This window comes from Ochlerotatus camptorhynchus, unplaced genomic scaffold, assembly GCF_037179485.1.
Source record: "Ochlerotatus camptorhynchus isolate MF236.1 unplaced genomic scaffold, CSIRO-AGI_Acam_v1.1 ptg000114l, whole genome shotgun sequence".
NCBI lineage: Eukaryota > Metazoa > Arthropoda > Insecta > Diptera > Culicidae > Ochlerotatus > Ochlerotatus camptorhynchus.
Window position 1 is genome coordinate 2,316,550 of NW_027040604.1, and position 22,979 is coordinate 2,339,528.

Below are 22,979 nucleotides of genomic sequence, written 5' to 3' on the forward strand. Positions count from 1 at the left end.
GCGGAAGCGCCAATAAAATTTATTATCTCTCACTCTCTAGTCAGCCATCAAAATTTGATGGATCCATTAGCGTACTACGGATTACGTTGGTATTTCTATTCTGGGAGGAAGAGTTTTTAAATATTTGGCAATCCAGTCAGTGGGGCTGAGTAGGTTTTTTTTTTTTTTTTTTTTTCTTTATTATAGAGATTTTTAGCCTGAGGCTAGTTCATCTCTTAGCTGAGTAGGTAGGGTGATCTGTTTTAAAGAGGTTTGCATAAATATATCTTTCGGTTCGCAATATTTCCTTTGGAACTGTGTTAAATTACAGCATACCGTTATGATTCATATTTCGGACACTTATGGCATGTCCTGCAAAAAACGAACATATCAAGCATAACTTTTGAAAGGGACGTATGTAACATTTGAAAGGAAATTGGAAACATTGAATAGCAATGTCCATATGAGATTATGAAATCCTATTTAAAAGTTGATGCTTTTTTCTATCTGTATCTGCTATTAGTTGGATAAAGGGATGACGTTTAAGAGAATTATGAAAAATGTTGAGTTTTTGCAAACACGGATAAAACAAAATGATACACCTTTTCGTTGTTTGCTACTCACCAATATTGATTCGTCGGTATCGCATTTTGATTTTTACATACACCCTGCATGATTCGTCGATTTGACAGATCGGTTTTCACATGCGTCAGATCAGATACACCGGTGTTTGTTTTGCAGTGAAGGGCGTATCTTCACTCAAGACTTAAGGATACTGTGTGAAGTAAAGAAATTGGGTTGTTAGCGGAATGCTAAATAAAACAGCAAAAAAGGTTATCTTCCATTTAATTCCACTTAATTAATTTTGGTATCCATGGCAGATACGTATTTCGACAACAATGTTCAGTCTTCATCAGTGTCATTCCCACTAAAGAACTTATCAAAATCTAACCCCTTAAGTACTCAAGAATCGGAACCTACCTAACTAATAAAAACCAAAAATTTAAGTAAGCTAAAGTAGCTAAGCGGAATGCTAAATAAAACAGGGGCCTTTGAGGATTTTCCTTATTAGAGAGTTGTATAGATTTTTCTCCTTTAACAAAACCTTTAGGGAAAATCTTTGTTTTTTATTAGTTAGGTAGGTTTCGATTCAACACATTGTAGTTTCATTTTTATACCTATGATCTTGACTTTTTTACCTAGTGGAATTAAATGGAAGATAACCTTTTTTGCTGTTTTAAGGATACTGTCTGTTGCGCTGGAAATATGTACAGAAGCAAACTGTTACGACTCTGGGTGGCCGCATCTAAACAAAACCTTTAGGGGAAATGTTGACTTCGGCAATACCTTAACCTATTATCGTCAGGGGGCACACAAAGTCCTAGAGCACTCAAATTTGGCCAATACATGCTCTGAAACACAATGTATCCACATACCAAAATTGAGCTCTCACGGACGTTATTTACCCCCTGACGAAAATAGGTTAAGGTATTGCCGAAGCCAACATTTCCCCTATAATATTTCTTTATATTTAAACATACCTACAGGGTGGCCAGCGAACCGGGAAATATCCGGGAATTTTAAAAGTAACCGGGAAAACCCAGGAATTCGACGAGAGAACCGGGAAACCATACCATAGGAACACATTTTTACACAATAATTTCAGAATAAACCATTAAAATTGAGTGATGCTTTACCATCTGAATTTACTGCATAATTTTCTCCAGTTTCCCGTCTTATTGTTTTTTGAATTTAATCACTCAGCAATATTGCAAATTGATTTTCGTCGTTTCAATTCCAGATGTAAAGTGCATGGTCCTTGAAAGAAAATATTGAAGATGCTGGACTTTGGAAACAAATATTTGTAAACATCGAAACTAAATAATTCTTTTCGGGGGTTTTAATTTTTTGTTGTTCAAAATTCTCATGATATGATATCATCATGGAATTCTTCGGAAATTAACCAGAAAACACTCCGCGTAATAAATACCGTTGAATTATTCTTGGAATTTCCTTGAAACCCATTCTAAGAATTTAATTGGAATCCTTCTTAGAGTTCTCTTGAACCAATTCGGAGACTTTGATTCCTTTGAAAATCTTTAAAAAAAAATTAAATAGTCAAAACAGCAGAAATCTTTCGAAATTTTATTTAGAAACCGTTTGTAGTATTTTAAAGAATTGGTTTCTTATTTTCAGCAAATTATTGCCAGAACACTCTTAGAAGTCTGTTTCTTGATGAATTCTGATCTTAATTCTCTGTCATTTTACTCATGAACCCCATACAAATCTCCTCAGGATCACGTAGGAATTTTTCTAAAAGTTTTGTTTTTCACAACTCCTTTTGAAATCTTCTAAATAACCTTCAATATAATATAGGGGAAATGACGGCTTCGGCATGACAGACTATTTTCGGCAACCCAAATTGAAACATTATTTTCACTGGATTTTCTTACGAAAACACTTCGCTGAATGCATACAAACGATTCTTTATGCTTTCAGCTTCAATCTGACTATATTTTTACCACTGAGAAAAAGCAATCTAGCAAGGTTTTCTTGAAATGCAACACACGCACTACAAATTGTAGCTGATTTCGAGTTGCCGATAATAGAACAGCAGATTTACACGCAGTTCAAATGGAACGGTTGCCGAAGAAAAACTGGTTGCCGACAATACTCGCTCTCACTAGAGAAGATTGGAGCTTTGTAAAAGCGTTTCAAAACAGTTTTTGACAATTCTTTCGACTGAAATTGTTAGAGCAGCTGGCAGCAAAAGATCGTAAACAAACCAATACTGCATATGTGTGCGTTTCATAGAGAAAAAGGCTATAGAAAGAACGTCGCTGCTTAGGTTGCCGAGAATACGTAAATTCCCCTAGAACTTGTAATCTTCTCCACAGAAATCCCTCCAAAATCATCTAGCAATTTCTAAGGACTTCATGTCAGAATAATTCTGGAATTCTGCTCAGAACTTCTCCTTCGAAAACTGTGTGGGAATCCTTCTCAATATTTGTTTGAAATCAACACTTTGAATTCTTTTAAAATTTACTAAAAGTTCCAGGGTTTGTCCGCAAGATTCTATAGGTTGTTCTGTAATTTGTTATAACCCTTAAAATGCTTCCAAGTCTCAGAGCGTGACAATTGTGACTCCACGAGTCATAAGTATGATTTTTTTTTTCAAATCTGGGATCTGGGAAAATATTTATCTTAGCCACGAACACGCGTACAAAATTGATGAGTTTGTTCGTGTCTAATCTATTTCGGACAAATTATTTTTTTCTATATAAAACATTTCAATGGTTTTGACAGACGGGATCGCTGCACATTTGAATCGGCCGCTATGGATTCTCGATCAAGAGTTAAGTTTAAGTTTCATGTCGGTTTGTCGGTGGTTTCATTGTGAGCGTAGCTGCAGTTTTTATGTTATCACATTTTGACAATTTAGTCATGTTGACAATAAAAGGGTGTATCGAAATCATTTCATTAACTCGTAGGAAAAGCATGTATTTTATAATCCGTTGAAGCAAAACATAGATTTGTTTATTTATGCGACTTAAGTCCTTTTGACAAGTTATGCTTAGTATAATTTATGGTAACACATTATTTAGGGCTACCAAAATTCAAACTACGGACACATGTCTTTGGGAAGATTCAAATTTCGGACACCCAATTCCGGAGAACTTTGAGATTTGGGCGTAATTGTTTTTGTAAACAAACAGTTTAATCGCCGATTTCTCGCGAATAAAAGAACAATCTCGCAAACAAACTATACTAAATGATAGAAGAACCATTCCTCTACCTGTTTGTGTTGTTAGTTTTTTAGATTGAGCTTTAGTTCGCGAGAAATTGGTAAATTGGTAATTGTTTAGAAAAGCAATTACGCCCTAATCTCGAAGTTCTCCGGAATTTTGTATATGGCTTTTTAAGCTACGTACGACAGCAATCACCATATAAACTACAGTCAGGAATCCTCATTGCCGAGGTAACGGGGGTGTGAATAAGGAACAGCAAATAAGGATACTCTCAGCTTATGGGATTTTCACTAATAGCGGCTGCGGTGGATTATCTCATTTGGTTCAATATATAAAGCTATACTGTCTTCGACAAACTTGTTGCACTGGGCTAGACCAACAAGCCTGTGTCATTGGATTCAGGTTTAATTGGGAACTACGCCGCTAGAAGGGCATCACTTTCATGTTTCTTATGACGGGCGCTATAATATATGGAACTTGGGTCCAACATAGAATATTCCGTGATCCTGCCCATACAGAAAGTTGCTGTCTTCAGCGAAGTTGTTCAGGTGACCAAGTCCTTTCGGATGGTGGCCATATTAGTTCAGAACTCTCTCACTACGTAGCGCTAGTATACACATGAGCTTCCTGTCTAAGCTGCATCTCAAAATCCTGGTCATATAGAAGGTTACTGACTTTAACAAAGTTGTTCAGGTGATCATGTCCTTTTACTTATATGACCACCATCGGTCATATAAGTTCACAACTCTCTCACTACACAGCGCTAGATGCACATAAACTTCTTAAATAAACTGTATCTCGAGAGCCTCGAGAGCGAGTCATATTATTTCAGAGCTCGCTCACTACGCGGCACTAGTGTGCACATGAACTTCCTATTCCTTAATATGTTATGTCTCGAAAGCTTGTTGCTGTGCAATGTGAGAACAGGAACCGGAAAAGGGATGATATAGAGAGGCCGGAAATCGACATTTTAAGAGCCTAGATGTGGGTATTTTCCAAGGGGTAAGTCACTCGACACACTTAAAAGGTGGCATTTTTTCTCAGTGTGCCCCGAGTGTGCCGCAGCTGTGCCAGCAGTGCCGATCGTTAAGCCGACTGTTTTTTTTTAGTGTATAGTGAATATTTGGGTTTGCTTAGCAACCCGGTATTTCTGACAGTTCGAATGTTTTGAAACGGATTCGAAGCAGCACGAGACTGGAATTGCTACGAAACTTTCAATTTCGACTGCTTGCTAGTGGAATTGATAAGGACTGGGGAGTACAATAGTAGCATGAAGAATAACAACGTGAAAAACTCGGCAAGGGAGACCACTGCCAGCGAGCCGGGATGATTGGACACTACCACATTGTTGCTACGAGTTCCAGGAAATGCGTAGAGAACGATGAAAAGCGATTGTGTGGAAAGTTTGAACGGCTCCCACAATCATAAATTTCGTTTCTGATACAAGCAATAGCCAAAAATGCCCCCGAGAAAAGCGATCGACTGATCGGATTGTACCCCTACCATATCAAATTTAACGTTTTCCGCGGAAGTATGTTTGCGGAACGCCTTGCTCCAGCATTATGATCTGCGATTATCAACGTGTAGAACCTGATATCTCTGCCTCGACAAACGTATTACGCGTTGACCAGCATCAATGGTATCAGCCACAATCAGAATAATCCCTTTCTATTCTGAACATTATGCTTCACGACTCAGGTTTTGACTAACCACTCCATACCTCCTTCCCAACCCCCCTCGGTTTTTCCAGCTCAGTTTAGTTTTATTTTCCAGTAAATATATAATCATATTCTTTTTACGATTGGAAAACGAAGAAAACTGTTTATATTTTGGCCTTGATCTTGGCTTTAATGTGAAAATGTTTCTGAACGAATCCTATTCAGTTGTTTGAGACACCTTTTTGATTCTTAAAGTTAACCGGAATGTGAACAATGATAGTAATATAGTAGTGTTGCTAGTTTTGTTTAAATATCATGTAAATTTTTGACCATGGGTGTCAATTAGTGTGCCCAGGTGTGCCCATATTGTGCCGAATCTGTTTTCGGGACACTGTGCCGAGTGACCAACCCCTTGGTATTTTCGGAAAGGGGACGACATTTATAGACCTGAAATCGATGCCAGACGCCATTTTGGAATCCAATATGGCGGCCATCGGTTCAATAAAAACTGTCAAATACCCTACAATATGGGTATTTCCGGAAAGGGGATGACGTGTAGAGGTCGGAAATCACCATTTTGGAATCCAAAATGGCGACCATCGGTTCAATAAAAACCAAGGTGCAAGTCCGCTGTACTCAGAGTTAATATTTTTACAGTGAGTGAATATGAGTAACTCATAATTACTCAAAATTGATCAAAGCAATCGCACATTCATCGACAAAAATAATAATTAAACATTGTTTGAATAAACGTCAACTGACAGAGTGATTTTTTTCGATTTTTTTTTTTTTTTATATTGATACTAATACTAACCAACCCAATTTAAAACATTTACAGCATATGTGTGATGTGTGTAATCTTGAAAATATAGTATGAGCAAGATGTGTGACCTCCCTTAGCTCAGTCGGTAAAGGCGCAGCTGCAAAGCAAGACCATGCTGGAGGTGGCTGGGTTCAATTCCCGGTCCGGTCTAGGAATTTTTCAGGTTGGAAAATTTCTCGACTTCCCTGGGCATAGAAGTATGATTGGACTTACCACACAATTATACCAATGCAACAATGGTACAGGCATCGAAAGCTCTAAATTAATAACTGTTGAAGTGAATCTAGAACACTAAGTTGAGAGCACGCAATAAGCTAATATGCGATATGCAATAAGCTTGAAATGCGAGGAAGAAGAAGAAGAAGATGTGTGACTTTGCGATTATGCAAGCCAAATCAATCCATCCACAAACATATTTTTTCTACCACTACGCATCAGTCGAAAGTTTTGTGAAACCGTTTGAGGGTCGCTACGGGATATTTTAGCTTGGACTGGATGATTAACTTGGATAATCGTAGAGTCAAGCGGAAGCTTTTGATTATGAGTGGACAATAGGGTATAAAACGAAAACATATCCGGAGAAGTTGCCATAATACTAAATCCTCAAATTATGCCAAACACAATTTTTCATCAATTTCCAGTCGCTGAACATGAGTAAAAATGTTTTCATAACCACGAGCATTACCTAGAATAAAACAAAAAATATTTGACATTACTCTATCAAAGATGTTATGGTAATTTAATTGACGCTTCTCAGAGACGCTTAAACACTTGGATTTGTTTTACGAATGCAGTTTTCTGCGTGTTGATGTCTGCATTCAATACAAGTGACATCTGCTTAATAAGGTGCAGACAAGATACGAAGATGATGGGATTTGTGGATAGGGATTCAGTATGATACGTCGTTGGATGATGGTGGGTTGAAGACTTCTTGAATGTTTGCTTCACCAACCATCTGACCTTGACTTTTGAAGAAAAAAATACGCACAATAACAGGTTGCTGTTCTACCGTGCATTCAATAATGAGCAACTCGAGTTACTCAAAATTAACTCCAATATTACTCATGATCAAAAGCTGTCTTTCCCCTAGATAAAAATGGCTAACTCTACAATATGGGTATGGGGGACAAAAAAGGGTTCTCAATCATGTTTTTCTCTAACGCGAAAGGGTCCATGATGATGAAGCCGTTGGTTATCAACAATGTCCCGAATCCAACAGGCATTAAAAATTTACAGAAAGCGAATCTCCCTGTGCATTATCGTAGCAACAAGAAAGGTTGGATGACCCGAGAATTAGTGTTTCAGCAACGATACCAAAATTAATTAAGTGGAATTAAAAAGAAGATAACCTTTTTTGCTGTTTTAAGCACTCCGCTAACAACCCAATTTCATTACTACAGTAACCATTGCTTTATCAAGCTGTCAAGTCAAGTTCTGGAGATCATCAAGAAATACCACTCTTGTTATCAGAAGTTAAAAGCTTATAGTTAATTTCGCTTGGCAAATTTGGCATCTCCTGCCATCGTTGACTTCTTGCTGATTGTATGTGAATAAGCTTGGTTGATTCATATTGCAATATTTAAATCCCTCAGATTTTTTTTTCGCTGAGCCCAGTAATAATAAGAAAAAAAATGACACAATGCTACCTTTGAAAATAAAGTATTTTTTTAACCTTGAAAATTTTTATTCTTCTAGTGTGAGAACTTTGTTTAGGGATTATTTTTATCACAGGAGTCTACTTTGGTGTGAAATGCGCAATACATAATGGCATCAGTGATGGAAAAGTTCGCGTAAACTCACTATGAATCGCGAACTTTTCCCTTTGACAGGGTGTCTACAACCTGGAAAAACCTGGAAAACCGGGAATTTTACTTTTTCAGTTCGTCGAAACGTTTCTTAAGGGCACTGAACTTGACAAGCATCTGACAGCTAAGACAACGTGTGCGAACGAGACAAGTTCATTCAGAGAGTCTTGTCACGCTCGCTCTTCGCTGATTTGTATGTGGAGGATCAAAATCGTCGTAAAAAGGAAACAGTCGAAGAAGAGAGACTGGCAACCGTCAAAAGGAACCATACGAAGCATGTATTGTATAAGAATAAGCATGCCAGACAGCAGGTCTGAGAGCCTACATAGAATTTTTTTGAGCTTCAGAGAGGGTCTGAGATCTACTGAGAAATGTGTTGAGTTTCAGAATAGTTCGTAGTTAAAAGTAATTAATAGAAATTCATAAAAACAAAATCACAAGAGAGGTCGTAGATCTTCAGATCAATGTTCAAAGAAATTTTCAAAACTTCAAGCAAGCAAAAATAATTTCAAATCAATTTGTAAAACTATAAGCGAAATTTTGCAAATCTTCAGGGAAATTCGCATAACTTTAGACAAGTCCAAGAATCTACAGTGAAATATAAAGTATTTCACATAAGTTTGGAGATCCTCGAAACAATATTCAACATCAGAAAAGTTCGTATATCTTCAGAACAAAGCTACAGAACTTTGAAAAAAATTACAGGACTTCTGAAAAAATCACAAGAATCTCAGAAATGTTATTAGATCTTCAGTAAAAATTGCAGAACTTCAGGGAAGTTCTGCAATTTAAAAAAAAAATATTTACACGATTTCAGGAAAATTTGTAGATTCTGAGAGAGACATTTAAAACTTCAAGGAAGCTCAAATATTTTCAGATAAATTTTGACATCTTTAGGTAATTTAGAAGATCTTCAAGGAAATTTTCAGATCTTCAGGCCGAGAGCCTACAGAGGAATTTACAAAACATCAGAGAAGTTTGCAGATCTACTGAGAAATTTATTGAGCCTCAAGGTTTTTTTTTTTGTAGATCCTGGGAATAGAGCAGAAATTTGACAGAAAGTTTCACAGTTTCAGACAAATGTGAGATCTTCAGAAAAATTCGTTAAATGTCAGAAAAGCACCTCAATTCCAAAAACAAATCGCAGCGAAGTACAAAAGTACAAGATTTTGCAGAACTCCATGGAAGTCGGGAATAGATAGATCTAAAGAACTTCCAGAGAAATCCGTAGACCTTAAGAGAAGTCCGTAGACCTTAAGAGAAGTCTGTAGAACGTCAGAAAGTTCGTACGTTTTTAGACAAATTTGCAAAACTTCAGCAAAACACACAGATCGGGAAAGTTCGCCGATCTTTAGATCAAGAATCCACAAAGAAATGTAAAGAACTTTAGAAAAGTTCAGAGATCTACTGTGAAATTTATTGAACTTCAGCGCAGTTCATAGATCTTTAGAGCAGAAATGCAGTACTTTAGAAAACATTACAGAATTTGAAATAAATTTTAGGAACTTCAGACAATTCAGAGGGTAGATCGTAAATCTACTAAAAAATTAGCAGATGTTTAAATAAATTTTCAGAATTTTACTGCGGTTCTTGGATTTTGAGAGACATTCACAGAACTTCAGGTATGTTCGCTGATCTTTAGAGATATTTGCGCAGCTTGAGAAAAATTAGAAAAACTTCAGAATACTTCCTAAAACTTCCGGAAAGCTCAAAAATTTCTAGATAATCTTTTAATTCTTTAGAAAGTTGTATAGATGTTCAGAGATATTTTCAGATATTTATTGAATCATGAAAATCTGCAGAAAAAATTACAGGACTTTCGAGAAGTTAGTAGATTATTAGAAATTTTGTGAACATCAGAGATAATTGTCGATCTTCAAGGATCTTAAATCTTCAGGGATTCAGAAACTTTGTAGATTCTTAGGAAAATTTGCAGAACTTCTGAAGAACACACAGAACTTCAAAGAAATCTGTAGAACTACCGAGAAATTTGCAGATCATCAGGAAAGATTGTTGATCTTTAAAGAAATTTTACCGGAGAACAGAAACAAAACTTCAGGGACGTCAAAAGGTTTGAAGACCTTGCAGAATTGCGTTGTTAACAGAAATTTTCAGAACTCAAGGAATCATGTAGATCTAGTGAGAACTTTTCCCACTAGCTTGTCTAAAGTTGGTATCGACATCCTGGCGAAGTTTTGAAATCCATTTTCATCTTCATATCGCAGCTCTTGAAGGACAAGATGAGTCAGATCCCTGCCGGTGTTCCTCCTGAGCAACCATTTCCTACTCCACAAAGTTCACCTTCTCCTTCTCATTTTATTTAAAATAATAAAAGCAAATACGTCTGCCGAAACAAGAGCAATTTTCCGGTAATTCATGATGGAAGTATTTACTTTTGATTCCTGATACAGTTTTGTTTTGAAATCTACATTGACAGTTTTTTTGACATATGCAGGCAGTGTGAACACCAGCAAACACCCCCCGTTCGACAAAGTGTGTCGAAAGTAAATTTGAGCAGATTTTTCCATTATGGCGGCGGTCAAAATCAGACCAAGAAATCAGATAGTCTAAACGGACCTTAAGAGATTTTAAGACATGTGAAACCATGATTTATTCTGTCTTGATCTTCCAAACAGAGTTGAACTCAAACATATTATTAAAATGATATTTTGTTTTTGAAAGCATATTGTTATCAAATTTTGATATATCGTTTTATCGAATAGTATAGATAGGTTTCTTACTTGTATTTATATTCTTGAATTAAAAAATACTACACAAATACCAAAAAAGAATGTAATATTGATTGACCTAATGCATGCTACTGTATGAATAACTAATGTGATTGCAAAAACCAAATACAATATTACACCCATGGATATAATTTATTTTCGCAAATTATGTGTAGGATAAATGCACCAATAGTGGAGGTACTTTAATGCAATGTGTTCCTATGGCGGCTTATAGAGTCTCCCTAAGCCGCTGTAGAAGTATATTTTACTAACGTACCTCCACCATTGGTGCATTTACTAAACATAAATTGTACAAATTAATATTAAACAACCTATGTGCATCTGTTCTGCTGTAATATTCAATAACTTTTTTGCTGAGCCGACTTACAAGTACCTACGCCCAAGTTTGAACAATCGAAAATAACATAATACCCCGATCACATGCTATACGCTGTCTTGCAATGAGCACTCATACATCTAGTTTTCACTGGAAATCCTATGTATGAGTGCTCATTGCAAGACAGCCTATATTACGTGATATAGGCTGTAATGTGAACAGGGTATAAATCAATAAGTACATAAAAGGGATTCCAGATGGATAAATAGAAAAAAAAATTAATAATGTGTATAATTTGTATGCACCTGGAATTTTTTTCATCCGACCTGGAAAAACCTGGAAAACTCAGGGAATTTGATTCCTTGGATTGAGTAGACACCCTGTTTGTGAACTTCGTGAAATATCGCGAACTTTTCCAACACTGAATGGCACTTTGTTCTAGTAGGGGAAATGGATGTAATGTTGTCCTAAATGCCCCTAATTTGGGCCCATACATTAATTCAATAATCGACTAAATTTTCAATAGCGACCAAAAAATATCCATTAGTACCGTCCCAATGACGCATTCATCTAGATTAAATTGATAAATAGCAGATTTTTAGCGATGGGGCCAAGATTAGAACCTTTTTCCTATGTATAATAAATTCACAGCCTCCCCGAAAGTCTTTTATTAGATTAATTGCTTTCAAACGACTGAAAGTTTCGATAATAAAGAAAACTAAACTAAACTGATTGCATTCAAGTTATTCGCAGAAAAAAAGAACCGTTGCTCAGCCATCAATTTCTTTATCAGTCATAATACTTTCCTTTCTATGTACACACATGCTCCATCAGTCACATCATCAATTACTCACCACATCTTCAGGCAGTTTAGTGACCAATTGAGTCAATTACTTATTGCGAATTTACCCTCACAAACTGACAATCACTCACAGACACACTCCCAAAGAAAGCCTACTTCTTCGGCGTTCCTTTATCAGTTAAACGCCAACGACACCCAGCTTACTACGCTTGTTCTGACAAACCTAGAGTGATAAGAATTTCACGTTCCTCCACGCTTTAAGGCCCAAACGGAATGGAAACGGCAAGTTTGACAGTGGTCACAGATTACATCAAGATGCCTAACCGATGTCGATTTGGTTCTAACTAATTTTCAATTCGACAAGTAGGCTTATTCAGATTGGGTTTTTCCGCTGCCGCTGCCATTGCGCTGGGCCTTTAAGCTTAATCGTAACTTCTAGAGATAACAGTTAACCACTTTCCTGGCCGTGTTTACTTGTGGTTTTAGATAAAAGCGGGGCTTAGTCATTTCGGTGATGACCGATTAGATGCTTCCTTAAACGTCGTAAACGTGGCAACAATTGGTCTTCACGGTCGAAATTTCCCCCGTCTCTTTTCTAATGAGTGCAAATTAGTGCACTACTGTGATCCTTCAACTCGAATTATGACTGAGTGCCAAGTTCCGCGGTCAACGTCCTCCCCGGTCATGGATTGTCATTACCATCGCGCAGCGTGATCTTAATTAATTTTGCCTCTAGACTGCGGTATATTGAATCATAAAAATAAACCACCGGCTATTGCTCCTGCGATAGCACATCATCGGTTGGAGATTTTCGCTGCCCACTATTCATCATCATCTTCAAATCTAATCAAATTAACAGCACCATCCGAAAGTGTGGAAGTTAGCAAACTACATTCACTAAATCGCTTCGAATCAATTCATACACGGACTGCCACTGGCATTAGTTGATAGGTTGGACATATCGAGTGCGTTTAGTAGGAAATGCGTGGGTGCTCCGGGCTGATCTCATCTCAGAAACAGATGCTAGCCGACGGCAGCAGCGATGGTTGTGATTTATGTGAAGTTATATTACTACGCCTCAAACCCCATGCACTTGGTGCTGCACCATTTGCTCGTTCGCTGGCAAATGTATATCACCAATCGAGCGTAAATGTGTGGAAAAATGTTTATTGACCCAGAGAACGTATGTACGTTTGTGTTTGCTTCGATCAGAACTGCAACAACAAACATTTGCATTGTTGGAATTGAAGTCATTACAAGATACAAAAAAATATTTGACGTGTCAAGGTAGTAACGTAATTTTTTTTGTTTTTATTTGCAGTGGAAGCCCCGTACAACAACAAGATGCCACCATGGATAATTCATGTAAGTAATTTTTTTTATTTTGAGCTTTTTAGCTGAGCCGATTCCATCCTCTCATGAGTTTCGAACAGTTTGAAAGGGTATCGGCATTGCTTACAATAATGTATCGTAGGATCACATGTTTTGTAATTGTTAATAAATATTTGTAATTGCCAATTCAGATAACAATTAGCATTTGGTGTCAGATTATCAGCTTTAATATTGCCGTTTCAGCGAAAATAATTCGACGCGACTGACAGCCACAGCATGCTATTAAAGCTGGTAATCTGGTTGGTAATCTGACGCCAAATGCTATTCTTTTCTCTGATTTGGCAATAGCAAGCTGCGGCTGTCAGTTGCGTCGTAATATTTTCCCTGAAATGGCAATATTTGTTTTAAAACGTCATACTGCATTTAGTCACCCTAAACCGGAACAATCCAAGCATGCTATGGGTAACGCCAACATGCTGTCATAAATCGCGCGACGCTCAGCAACGGCATGTTTTGAATCAATCAAAGCCTGTCATCTGCTTGAAACAGCTTGAAACCAACCACCGCTCAGAAAGCGTTTCCCAGCATCGTCATCATTTTCAGTTTTTCACGACTCGTTGTTTAATTGCCAATCCGTCCACGAACGTTACCGAAAGCCGCATGAATGGATTATCTCCGTAATACCCCTTCACTAATTTGCCGGTATTTTTCAACAATAAATTCGATTCCTTTCAGATTCCATGGGCTTTCGCTCGCCTTCGATGAATACCCTGGCCGGACAGCCCACCAGTCCGGGTCCGGGGCGTTCCCTGCGCGAGCACGAAGAGCAGATGTCCGCGCTGAGGAAGGAAAATTTCAACTTAAAACTGCGGATATATTTTCTAGAGGAGAATGCCGGTATTAAGGCGGGAACTCCCGGCAACATTAGCGGCGGCAGCGGTGGCAATAACACTGGAATCGGTCACGGCTCATCGACGGACGGGACGGGAGCGCAGGAGAATTTGTTCAAGCAGAACATTGATTTGAAGGTAGGTACCTAGACCTACGAACGAGAGATGATTGGGTGAAGATGTTCTGGGTGTTCTGAGGGTTTGCACTTATGGATGACGAAATTATGGGTGCGTGAATTCATTGTCCACGCTCGGCTGCATACGTGGAAACTGGGTGTGATAAAGTATAAGGAACGCTTTTGATATATGTACCACCAAAATTGGGCGAGGAGTAGCTTGTCTTCTTTTAAACTCATAGGGTAAAGGACGGTTTCGGCACCCATTGACTGTTTTCGGAAATCAAAATTTAAACGGTAATTTCACTGCATTTTATCACACACACACAACAAACTTCGCAAACGATTCTGCTCTACAAAATGCGGCTAATTTCGAGTTGCCGATAATAGAATAGTAGGTTTGACCATTCAATAATTACGTAAGCATTTAGGGGGGGAGGGTGGGTTTTCAAATTTCTTACGATCTCTTATGATGGGGGGAGGGGGGGTTCATACAAATCTTACGTAAGAAAAAGATTGTTAGTGCAGCTTTCCAAATAACAATTCTAGTATTTCCTAGAATTGCGTTTAATGTTCAATTTGCTAGTCCGTACTTCTGACAGTAATCACCATTACCCGAGCAGGAGAAAATAACTAATGAATACCTAATTCTGATCTGGTACCAAAATTTGGTATTGACCAGCATGACATAAGAGGAAAAATACCAAAGAATAATACCAACAATGGTGGGGTTGTGTACAAGACACGACCGCAGGGTTGACGTAGACTACTTTAAGCTGTGTAGTGAAATTCTCGTGCATTTTTTCTAGATATTGATTTAAAATACAGTAGAAGTAACCTATGATTTCGGTCCTATGTACATATTTTGGATTTCTTACTCAGTAAAACTTGGTTAAATTCAGGACCTCATAAAAATGCGAATATATATTCATACATAAAAAGAGGTACCGTCTGATAATTTATCCTTTTTATCACCACAGAAACACCCGTGTTCTTATGCAAAATAATGAATGTGTGTTCACAAAACGCACGAAATCTTAAAAAAACCATATTAAGATATAATGAGATATAATCTCTTTTCAAGTCGGGTCGGGTCACATTCATCAGGATTCATATTAAGATTTTTTTAATTCCATCAATAGATTAAAAATGTACCGAGAATTAAATGGAGGGATTTCAAGCTTAAATGTTCTGATAGCGAAATATTGACTACCAATACCGAAATTTCACATGAAGGTCCAACCTAAACAGCCTGAATTTATAAAGAGGCAACTAATTTTACTTCCAAGGCTGTGTCGCAATGGGTGAGTTGAATTTAACTCGTGGTTAAATGTGACAGATGAGCTATCGAATAACCCTGCTATACGAGCGTGGTTATTTCGGACTGACTAGAAGTTAAATTTTGGTACCCGTGGCTGAGTTCTGTTTGAAAACTGATCAATTTCCGGCATTTTCGAACATTGAAAATAACTTACGAAATGTCATGTTTAACCACGAGTTAAATTTAACTCGGCAATTGGTACACAGCCCAAGAAGTATTTCTCGATTACTTTTTCGAAGGAACGTATCAGCACAAACTCTTTGCACACTGTCAAAGAATCATTGTACACAAAATCAACTTTGTGCAAAACCAAAACAAAAATACTATCCCATCTGGTGGATGATGGCACAAGCTTCTAAGAAAATTCTATTACAGCGAACCACATTATTTTAATTGATTTCTTCGCCAGTTAGTCGTCTGTCACTTCGTTTGTGGTATCAGCTTTTGTAAACAACGCATTTGATTGTCGATTTGGCGCAACTGGTAGCTCGCCCACGCATTCTAGTACTACCATCAGATAGGGGAAAATTTTCCTAAACTGTTAGCGGTGTTAGCAACAATCAATACGAAACTAACGATTTTAAATTGGCTCACCACTTTAGTAGCCTATTGGTCCCAAGCAAACGATTAACGTACCCTATTCTAGTTGAAATTCTATTACTACACTATGTTTGTTTTGATTCGCTATGAAAGTTTGACAGATAACATCAGGGGTGTGTGGATTCATGCAGAACATGCAGGGGTGAGTGAAATAGCTTGGGACTGCTTGGGACCGTTGTTCTGGTACTGAGTGAGCCAAAAATAATAATGATTTTCTTCGGGACCCAGTGGTCTTAGAGTTACCTCTATGGTGTTAGTATGTGGGGCGAGCTATTAGTTATGCCAATCCGACGATAAAATGCGTTGTTTACAAAAGCTTATATGCCCTTCCGAAAAGTAATCGAGATTTGTAGTTATCATTCAGGCAAGGAGCTACTGCTGCTACTGCTGCTGCTACCTGCTTACCCGCCGTCCGAAACGAAAATGAGTTGAGGCACATTAGCAGCGCTGTTTTATAACTTTTCTGATTCAAGCAGCACGATGTGCAACCAAATTGTACTTGATTATGAGGACTGGGTTTGGGGAGAACGGTTATTTCATGAAAACAGTGATAAAATTATCACTTTTGTCCATTTTTTAAACAGATTTTTATGAAAAATTGAAAAAAAAAGTTTATTGCAACAGCTTACGAAAGGTATTTCCTATCGATTGGTGTGTTCGGATTTTAATTTCATCTAAAAATGACAAAGCTTATAGCGTTCAAAAAATAACACCTTTTCGTGACGGTCGCAATTTTAGATTTTCGATTTACCCCCAGTACCTTCCCGTAAGACGTAGTCTACGTCAAAAAAAAACAAAATATATTTATTTTATCACCGCAAGAAGCAATATTTGAAGAGACATCGAAGATACCTATGTAAAATTTGAATATCCTAACTTTCACCATCAGCTTAAGCGGAATTAAGCTTACCGCCACCGCCGAAAAATTCACGTTTATATTTTTCTGAAAATATTGGAAAAAAGATACCAAAAATCTGTAAAAACATCAGTTTTTCTCCGCAAAATTCAAAGGAAACTGACGTATTACAATTTTTTTTCTGTATCTAAAAAAGTTGGATATAAAATATCGAAAAAATCAGATTTTTTAATTTGTTTTATATCCAACTTTTTTAAATAATGAGATAAAAAAATGTTTTATGTGTAAATTTTCTTTGAAATCTACGAAAAAAAAACGGATGTTTTTGAATTTTTGATATTTTTTTGAAAGAATTTTAGAAAAAATAAAATGCACGTCAAGGTCGATTTCTACGGACCCGGCGGTAATCTTCCCGTTAATGGATCGTTTATTAATAATGTCATCCACTCTTCCAGTTTACTAATGCTCTAAACAATACATCAATAATGAATACCAATACGTCAAGGACTATTACTATTATAAATCGTTTTTTTTTTTACCTGGTATTTGATTTTCTAAAACCTTGCTCGAAACTGACTGATATCATAACAATATGGCGATTGTTTTGTTGGTTACGTCGAGAGTTGCAAGTTGTTTTGGTGTGATAGAAATTGATCGATTTAAGTACATAGTTTTGTAATTTCCGTAATTTTTAAAACGTTTTTGTCTTGTTATCGTTTTTTAAACGGTATGTCTAAACGAGGGGACCTACACATCAAGCTGCAGCGGGCTTTTAAGGAAGCTCATTCGGAATTTTCAGCAGCTGTTGCACAACAAAAAGCGAATGATGTTTGGCGAGAAATCAAAGAAGCCAATAAATCGTTTGACGACTTGCAAAATGCAGTCAGTATCAAAATTCAAATAATTGAAGCAATGAAACTGAGAAAACGCAGCAGTTATGCGTTATTTTTCAGTAAAGTAAGTAACAACACATACATTTTAACATATCTCATTTACCTTATACTGTACGTTTATTTTAAATCAGGCTGCTTCAACTGATCGGTGAAGTTCTTTTTGCCTTTTAAATGGTTGTTTAAATAAAAAAGTGTTGTTTTGATCACCAAAAAGCCGATTCTTTCGAAATACCGATCTTAGAAAAAAAAAGTTGGTAAGATCTTACAGGGGGGGAGGGGTGGTATTGAAAAATCTTACTATGTCTTACAAGGGGGGGAGGGGGGGGGGGGTCTGAAATATTGGAAATCATGCTTACGTAATTATTGAATGGCCCCTAACACGCAGTTCAAATGGAAAGATTGCCGAAGAAAAAAAAAGATTTCCAACAACAGTCACACTCACCTGAGAAGTTTGGAGCGTTGTAAAAACATTTTCAAACAGTTTCGGACAATTTATTCGGATAGAGTAGCAAGCAGCAAATAAATGTAAACAAACAAACACGTCAAATGCGTGCGTGACGCTGATAAAATGCTAATAGAAGCACGGACGTTGTTCTGACTGACGAGAATACGTAAGTTCCCCTACTTAAAAATTCAAAAACTCAGACCGTCAATTCTTCCCTCCCCATGGACATGGAGGTTGACGGTACTGAAGCAAAGGGTTATGTTTCAGTCCGCATCGTGCTCTCTTGCCGTGCGGATCTATTTGCTTTTTGCTTAAGGAAGTGTTACTACTACCTAAAGCTACAACAAATTTAAACAGCACTTTTCAGTGCTAAACCTGTAAAAATTTTCTACCTTGTTCAACTCCTCTTATTCCTCTTCGATCCTTGTTTGGACCCTACCCGAGGTAATCCTTCTTGGATATCGATTTGGAAAATTCCTCTTCGATCCTTCAGATTCTTATAGTAATCTGCTTGGAAGTCGATTTGGATAATCGCATAATCGCACTTTTCAGTGCTCAACCTGTAAAAATTCTCTACCTTGTTCAACTCCTCTTATTCCTCTTCGATCCTTGTTTGGACCCTACCCGAGGTAATCCTTCTTGGATATCGATTTGGAAAATTCCTCTTTGATCCTTCAGATTCTTATAGTAATCTGCTTGGAAGTCGATTTGGATAAAAATTTACTGCCGCCATGGCGCCTAAACGCAAAAGAAAGGGGCAAACTCTTGACCCCCCTTCTGATGAAATTAATTTGAGTAATCAATTTGATTTGCTCACGGATGATGAGAATGATCCATCATCCAAGAAAAATTCTAGTAAACTTTCCCGGCTTAATGCCAAGAAGGAAAAGATTCCCCCTATTGTGATAACCACTACCGATTTCCATGCTCTTCGCATGGAACTTTTGAATTTCGTGAAAGTTAAGTTTTCACTACAAATTGGACGTCGGGGTGAATGCCGTGTATTGGCTGAAACCTTGGACGGATTTAAATGTCTTCTCAAGTATCTTACTGAGAAGAAGCACAAATTTTTTACTTACGACACCAAAACTGAACGTGTGTTCAAGGTTGTCATGAAAGGACTGCCCAGTGGTGAATCCCTGGATCAGATCAAAGATGAACTGGCAAAATTACTTGGAGTTGTGCCACTCCAAGTAATCAAAATGAAAATGAAATCCCGTCCTGGCGATTCGCGCAACGGGATTTCTAATGATTTTTATTTAGTTCACTTCAAGTCTAGTGAACTAAACAACCTTAAGGCCTTAGAAAAAGCTAGCCTTATGCTCCATGTCCGAGTGAAGTGGGAACACTTAAGGAAGACTGGAGGAAATTTCCAAAACCTCACTCAGTGCCGTAAGTGCCAGGGATGGGGTCACGGAACTAAAAATTGCTACATGCCAGCTAAATGCATGAATTGTGGTGATTCCTCTCACGCAAAGGACGACTGTCCTGTGAAGGAAGATCCTAAGAAATTTAAATGTTCAAATTGTGGTGAAAACCACAAATCCAATTTTTGGGAATGTAAGACTCGCAAAGCGATCCTACAATCTCGTTCTAACCGTCAGGTAGGAAACGCTCCACGTTTCCGACCAGGTACAAATTCCTCTGCTGTTAACAACGGTCAGCGAGGAACAAATTCTACATTCGTACCCGTAGGTACAAATATCACCCCTGCTTCAAATGTTTCATCTGTACCTACTCCCCTCGCTGCTAACAATGTTCAGCGAGTTAATGGAGCTACCTATGCTGCTATTGCAGCGGGTAGAAATCAAAATACTAACCAACGTTCTAACGGAAATTTTGACAATTTTGACTTAGGAAGCATTACTGCTCCTAAAATGGAATTTTTACAGAATTCATTAATTGACATGATTTCTGATATGCTTAAATCTAACTCCATGTTTGATGCTATTCAAACTGGAGTAAAATTTGCTAATAATATTGTCATGACTTTAAAATTCAGTAATGGATTTTAAAGCATTAAACATTTTAAATTGGAATGCTCGATCTCTTAAAGATAATGAAGACGAGCTATTTAATTTTTTAAGAGTTCATAACGTGCATATTGCCGTTATAACTGAAACGTTCCTTAAACCTGGCCATAAGGTTAAGAAGGACTCAAATTATTTAATTTATAGAAATGATCGTCTTGATGGACCCTGTGGTGGCGTTGCCATCATTATTCATAGACGAATCAAACACAAAATACTTTCTTCATTTGAAACCAAAGTTTTTGAAACTTTGGGAGTTTCTGTTGAAACAAAATTTGGACAACTTACGTTTATAGCTGCCTATTTGCCATTCCAATGCGTAGGCCAGCAAAAGAATTTTCTCAAGGGTGACCTTCAGAAACTTACCCGTCACAGGTCTAAATTCTTCATTATTGGTGATTTTAATGCAAAACACCGCTCATGGAATAATGCTCAAAGCAATTCCAATGGTAATATTCTGTTTGATGATTGTTCTGCAGGTTATTACACTATTCAATATCCAAACAGCCCAACATGCTTTTCTTCTGCAAGAAATCCCTCAACTATTGATTTGGCCTTAACTGATTCATGTCATCTTTGTAGCCAATTGGTTACCCATGCTGACTTCGGTTCTGATCACCTTCCAGTAACTTTTGAAATATCCCAAGAAATAATTTCTAATCCCAACAGCTTTACTTTCAATTACCATAGGGCTGATTGGGAGCAATATCGAACATTTATGGAATATAACTTCGATCCAAACATTCCTTTGCAAACCAAAGATGAAATTAATTATGCTCTTGAATCTCTGACTACTTCTATAGTTGCAGCAAGAGCTGCCTCAGTACCAAAATGCGAGGTTAAATTCGATTCAATTATAATAGACGACGATCTTCAGCTCTTGATCCGTCTTAAAAATGTCCGTAGGAGACAATATCAAAGAACACGCGATCCTGCCATGAAAGTTATCTGGCGGGATTTGCAAAAACAAATTAAAAAGCGATTCTCTGCCCTGAGGAACAAAACTTTTGAAAATAATGTTTCTAAATTAGACCCGAGTTCCAAACCCTTTTGGAAACTCACAAAAATTTTGAAAAAACCTCAAAAGCCAATTCCAGCGCTTAAAGAAGGTGGTAAAATTTTGATCACAAATTTGGAAAAAGCTCAGAAACTTGCTAAGCAATTCGAGAGTTCCCATAATTTCAGTTTGGGTCTTACTAGTCCTATTGAGAATCAGGTTGCTGGGGATTTTCTGAATATTTTCTCTCGGGAAAATATTTTTGATGATTCCTGGGGGACTGATTTGGACGAAGTAAGGTCTATAACTAAAAAGTTTCAAAATATGAAAGCTCCAGGTGATGATGGAATTTTCTATATCCTCATCAAAAAACTCCCAGAGAGTACCTTGTCTTTCTTGGTAAAATTATTTAACAGATGTTTCCATTTGGCATACTTTCCTGATAAATGGAAAAATGCAAAAGTTGTTCCAATTTTGAAGCCGGATAAAAATCCAGCTGAAGCTTCTAGCTACCGTCCAATAAGTTTGCTTTCTTCAATAAGTAAACTTTTTGAAAAAATAATTTTGAATAGAATGATGCTTCACATCAATACGAACTCAATTTTTGCAGATGAGCAGTTTGGATTTCGCCATGGGCATTCAACTACTCATCAACTCTTGAGAGTTACCAATTTAATTCGTTCAAACAAATCTGAAGGCCACTCAACTGGAGTTGCTCTTCTAGACATAGAAAAAGCATTCGACAGTGTTTGGCATGAAGGTTTGATTGCTAAATTGAAAAAGTTTAATTTTCCACTTTACATTATGAAATTAGTTCAAAATTATTTAACTGACAGAACTCTGCAGGTAAATTATCAAAATTCCAAATCTAATCGACTACCTGTTAGAGCAGGAGTTCCTCAGGGTAGCATTCTTGGGCCTATATTGTATAACATTTTCACTTCGGACCTCCCTGATTTGCCTCAGGGTTGCCACAAATCTTTGTTCGCTGATGACACAGGCATTTCCGCTAAAGGAAGAAGTCTTCGTGTTATTTGCAGCAGACTTCAGAAAAGTTTAGATATTTTCTCTTCTTATTTACAAAAATGGAAGATTTCTCCCAACGCTTCCAAAACTCAACTTATAATATTTCCACATAAGCCTAGGGCTTCCTTTTTGAAACCTAGTAGTAGTCACATAGTCACTATGAACGGAGTTCCAATTTCCTGGTCAAACCAAGTGAAATATCTTGGATTAGTTCTTGACCAAAAATTAACTTTTAAAGATCACATTGAGGGCATTCAAGCCAAATGTAACAAATATATAAAATGTTTGTATCCTCTTATAAACAGGAAATCCAAACTTTGCCTGACGAATAAACTTCTAATATTTAAACAAGTTTTTAGACCGGCCATGCTTTACGCTGTGCCAATATGGTCTAGTTGTTGCACTACCAGGAAAAAAGCACTTCAAAGGATTCAGAACAAAATTCTGAAGATGATTTTGAAGTTGCCTCCCTGGTACAGTACTACCGAAGTACATAGAATTTCGAATGTTGAGACTTTAGCACAAATGTCCAACAAAATAATTAATAATTTCCGGCAAAAATCGTTACAATCCTCAATTGCAACGATTAAT

At 37.3% G+C, this 22,979-nt stretch overlaps 1 protein-coding gene across 5 annotated transcripts in view; it reads left to right on the top strand.

Annotated features, from left to right (window-relative positions):
• cnn (centrosomin) overlaps positions 1-22,979 on the top strand; it is a 106,078-nt gene that overhangs the window by 37,979 nt on the left and 45,120 nt on the right. For all 5 annotated transcript variants that reach the window (XM_065220035.1, XM_065220036.1, XM_065220037.1 and 2 more), the window contains 2 exons: positions 13,204-13,247; positions 13,950-14,242. In XM_065220035.1, coding sequence (XP_065076107.1) covers positions 13,204-13,247; positions 13,950-14,242 — 337 coding nt within the window. The remainder of the gene's footprint in view (positions 1-13,203; positions 13,248-13,949; positions 14,243-22,979) is intronic.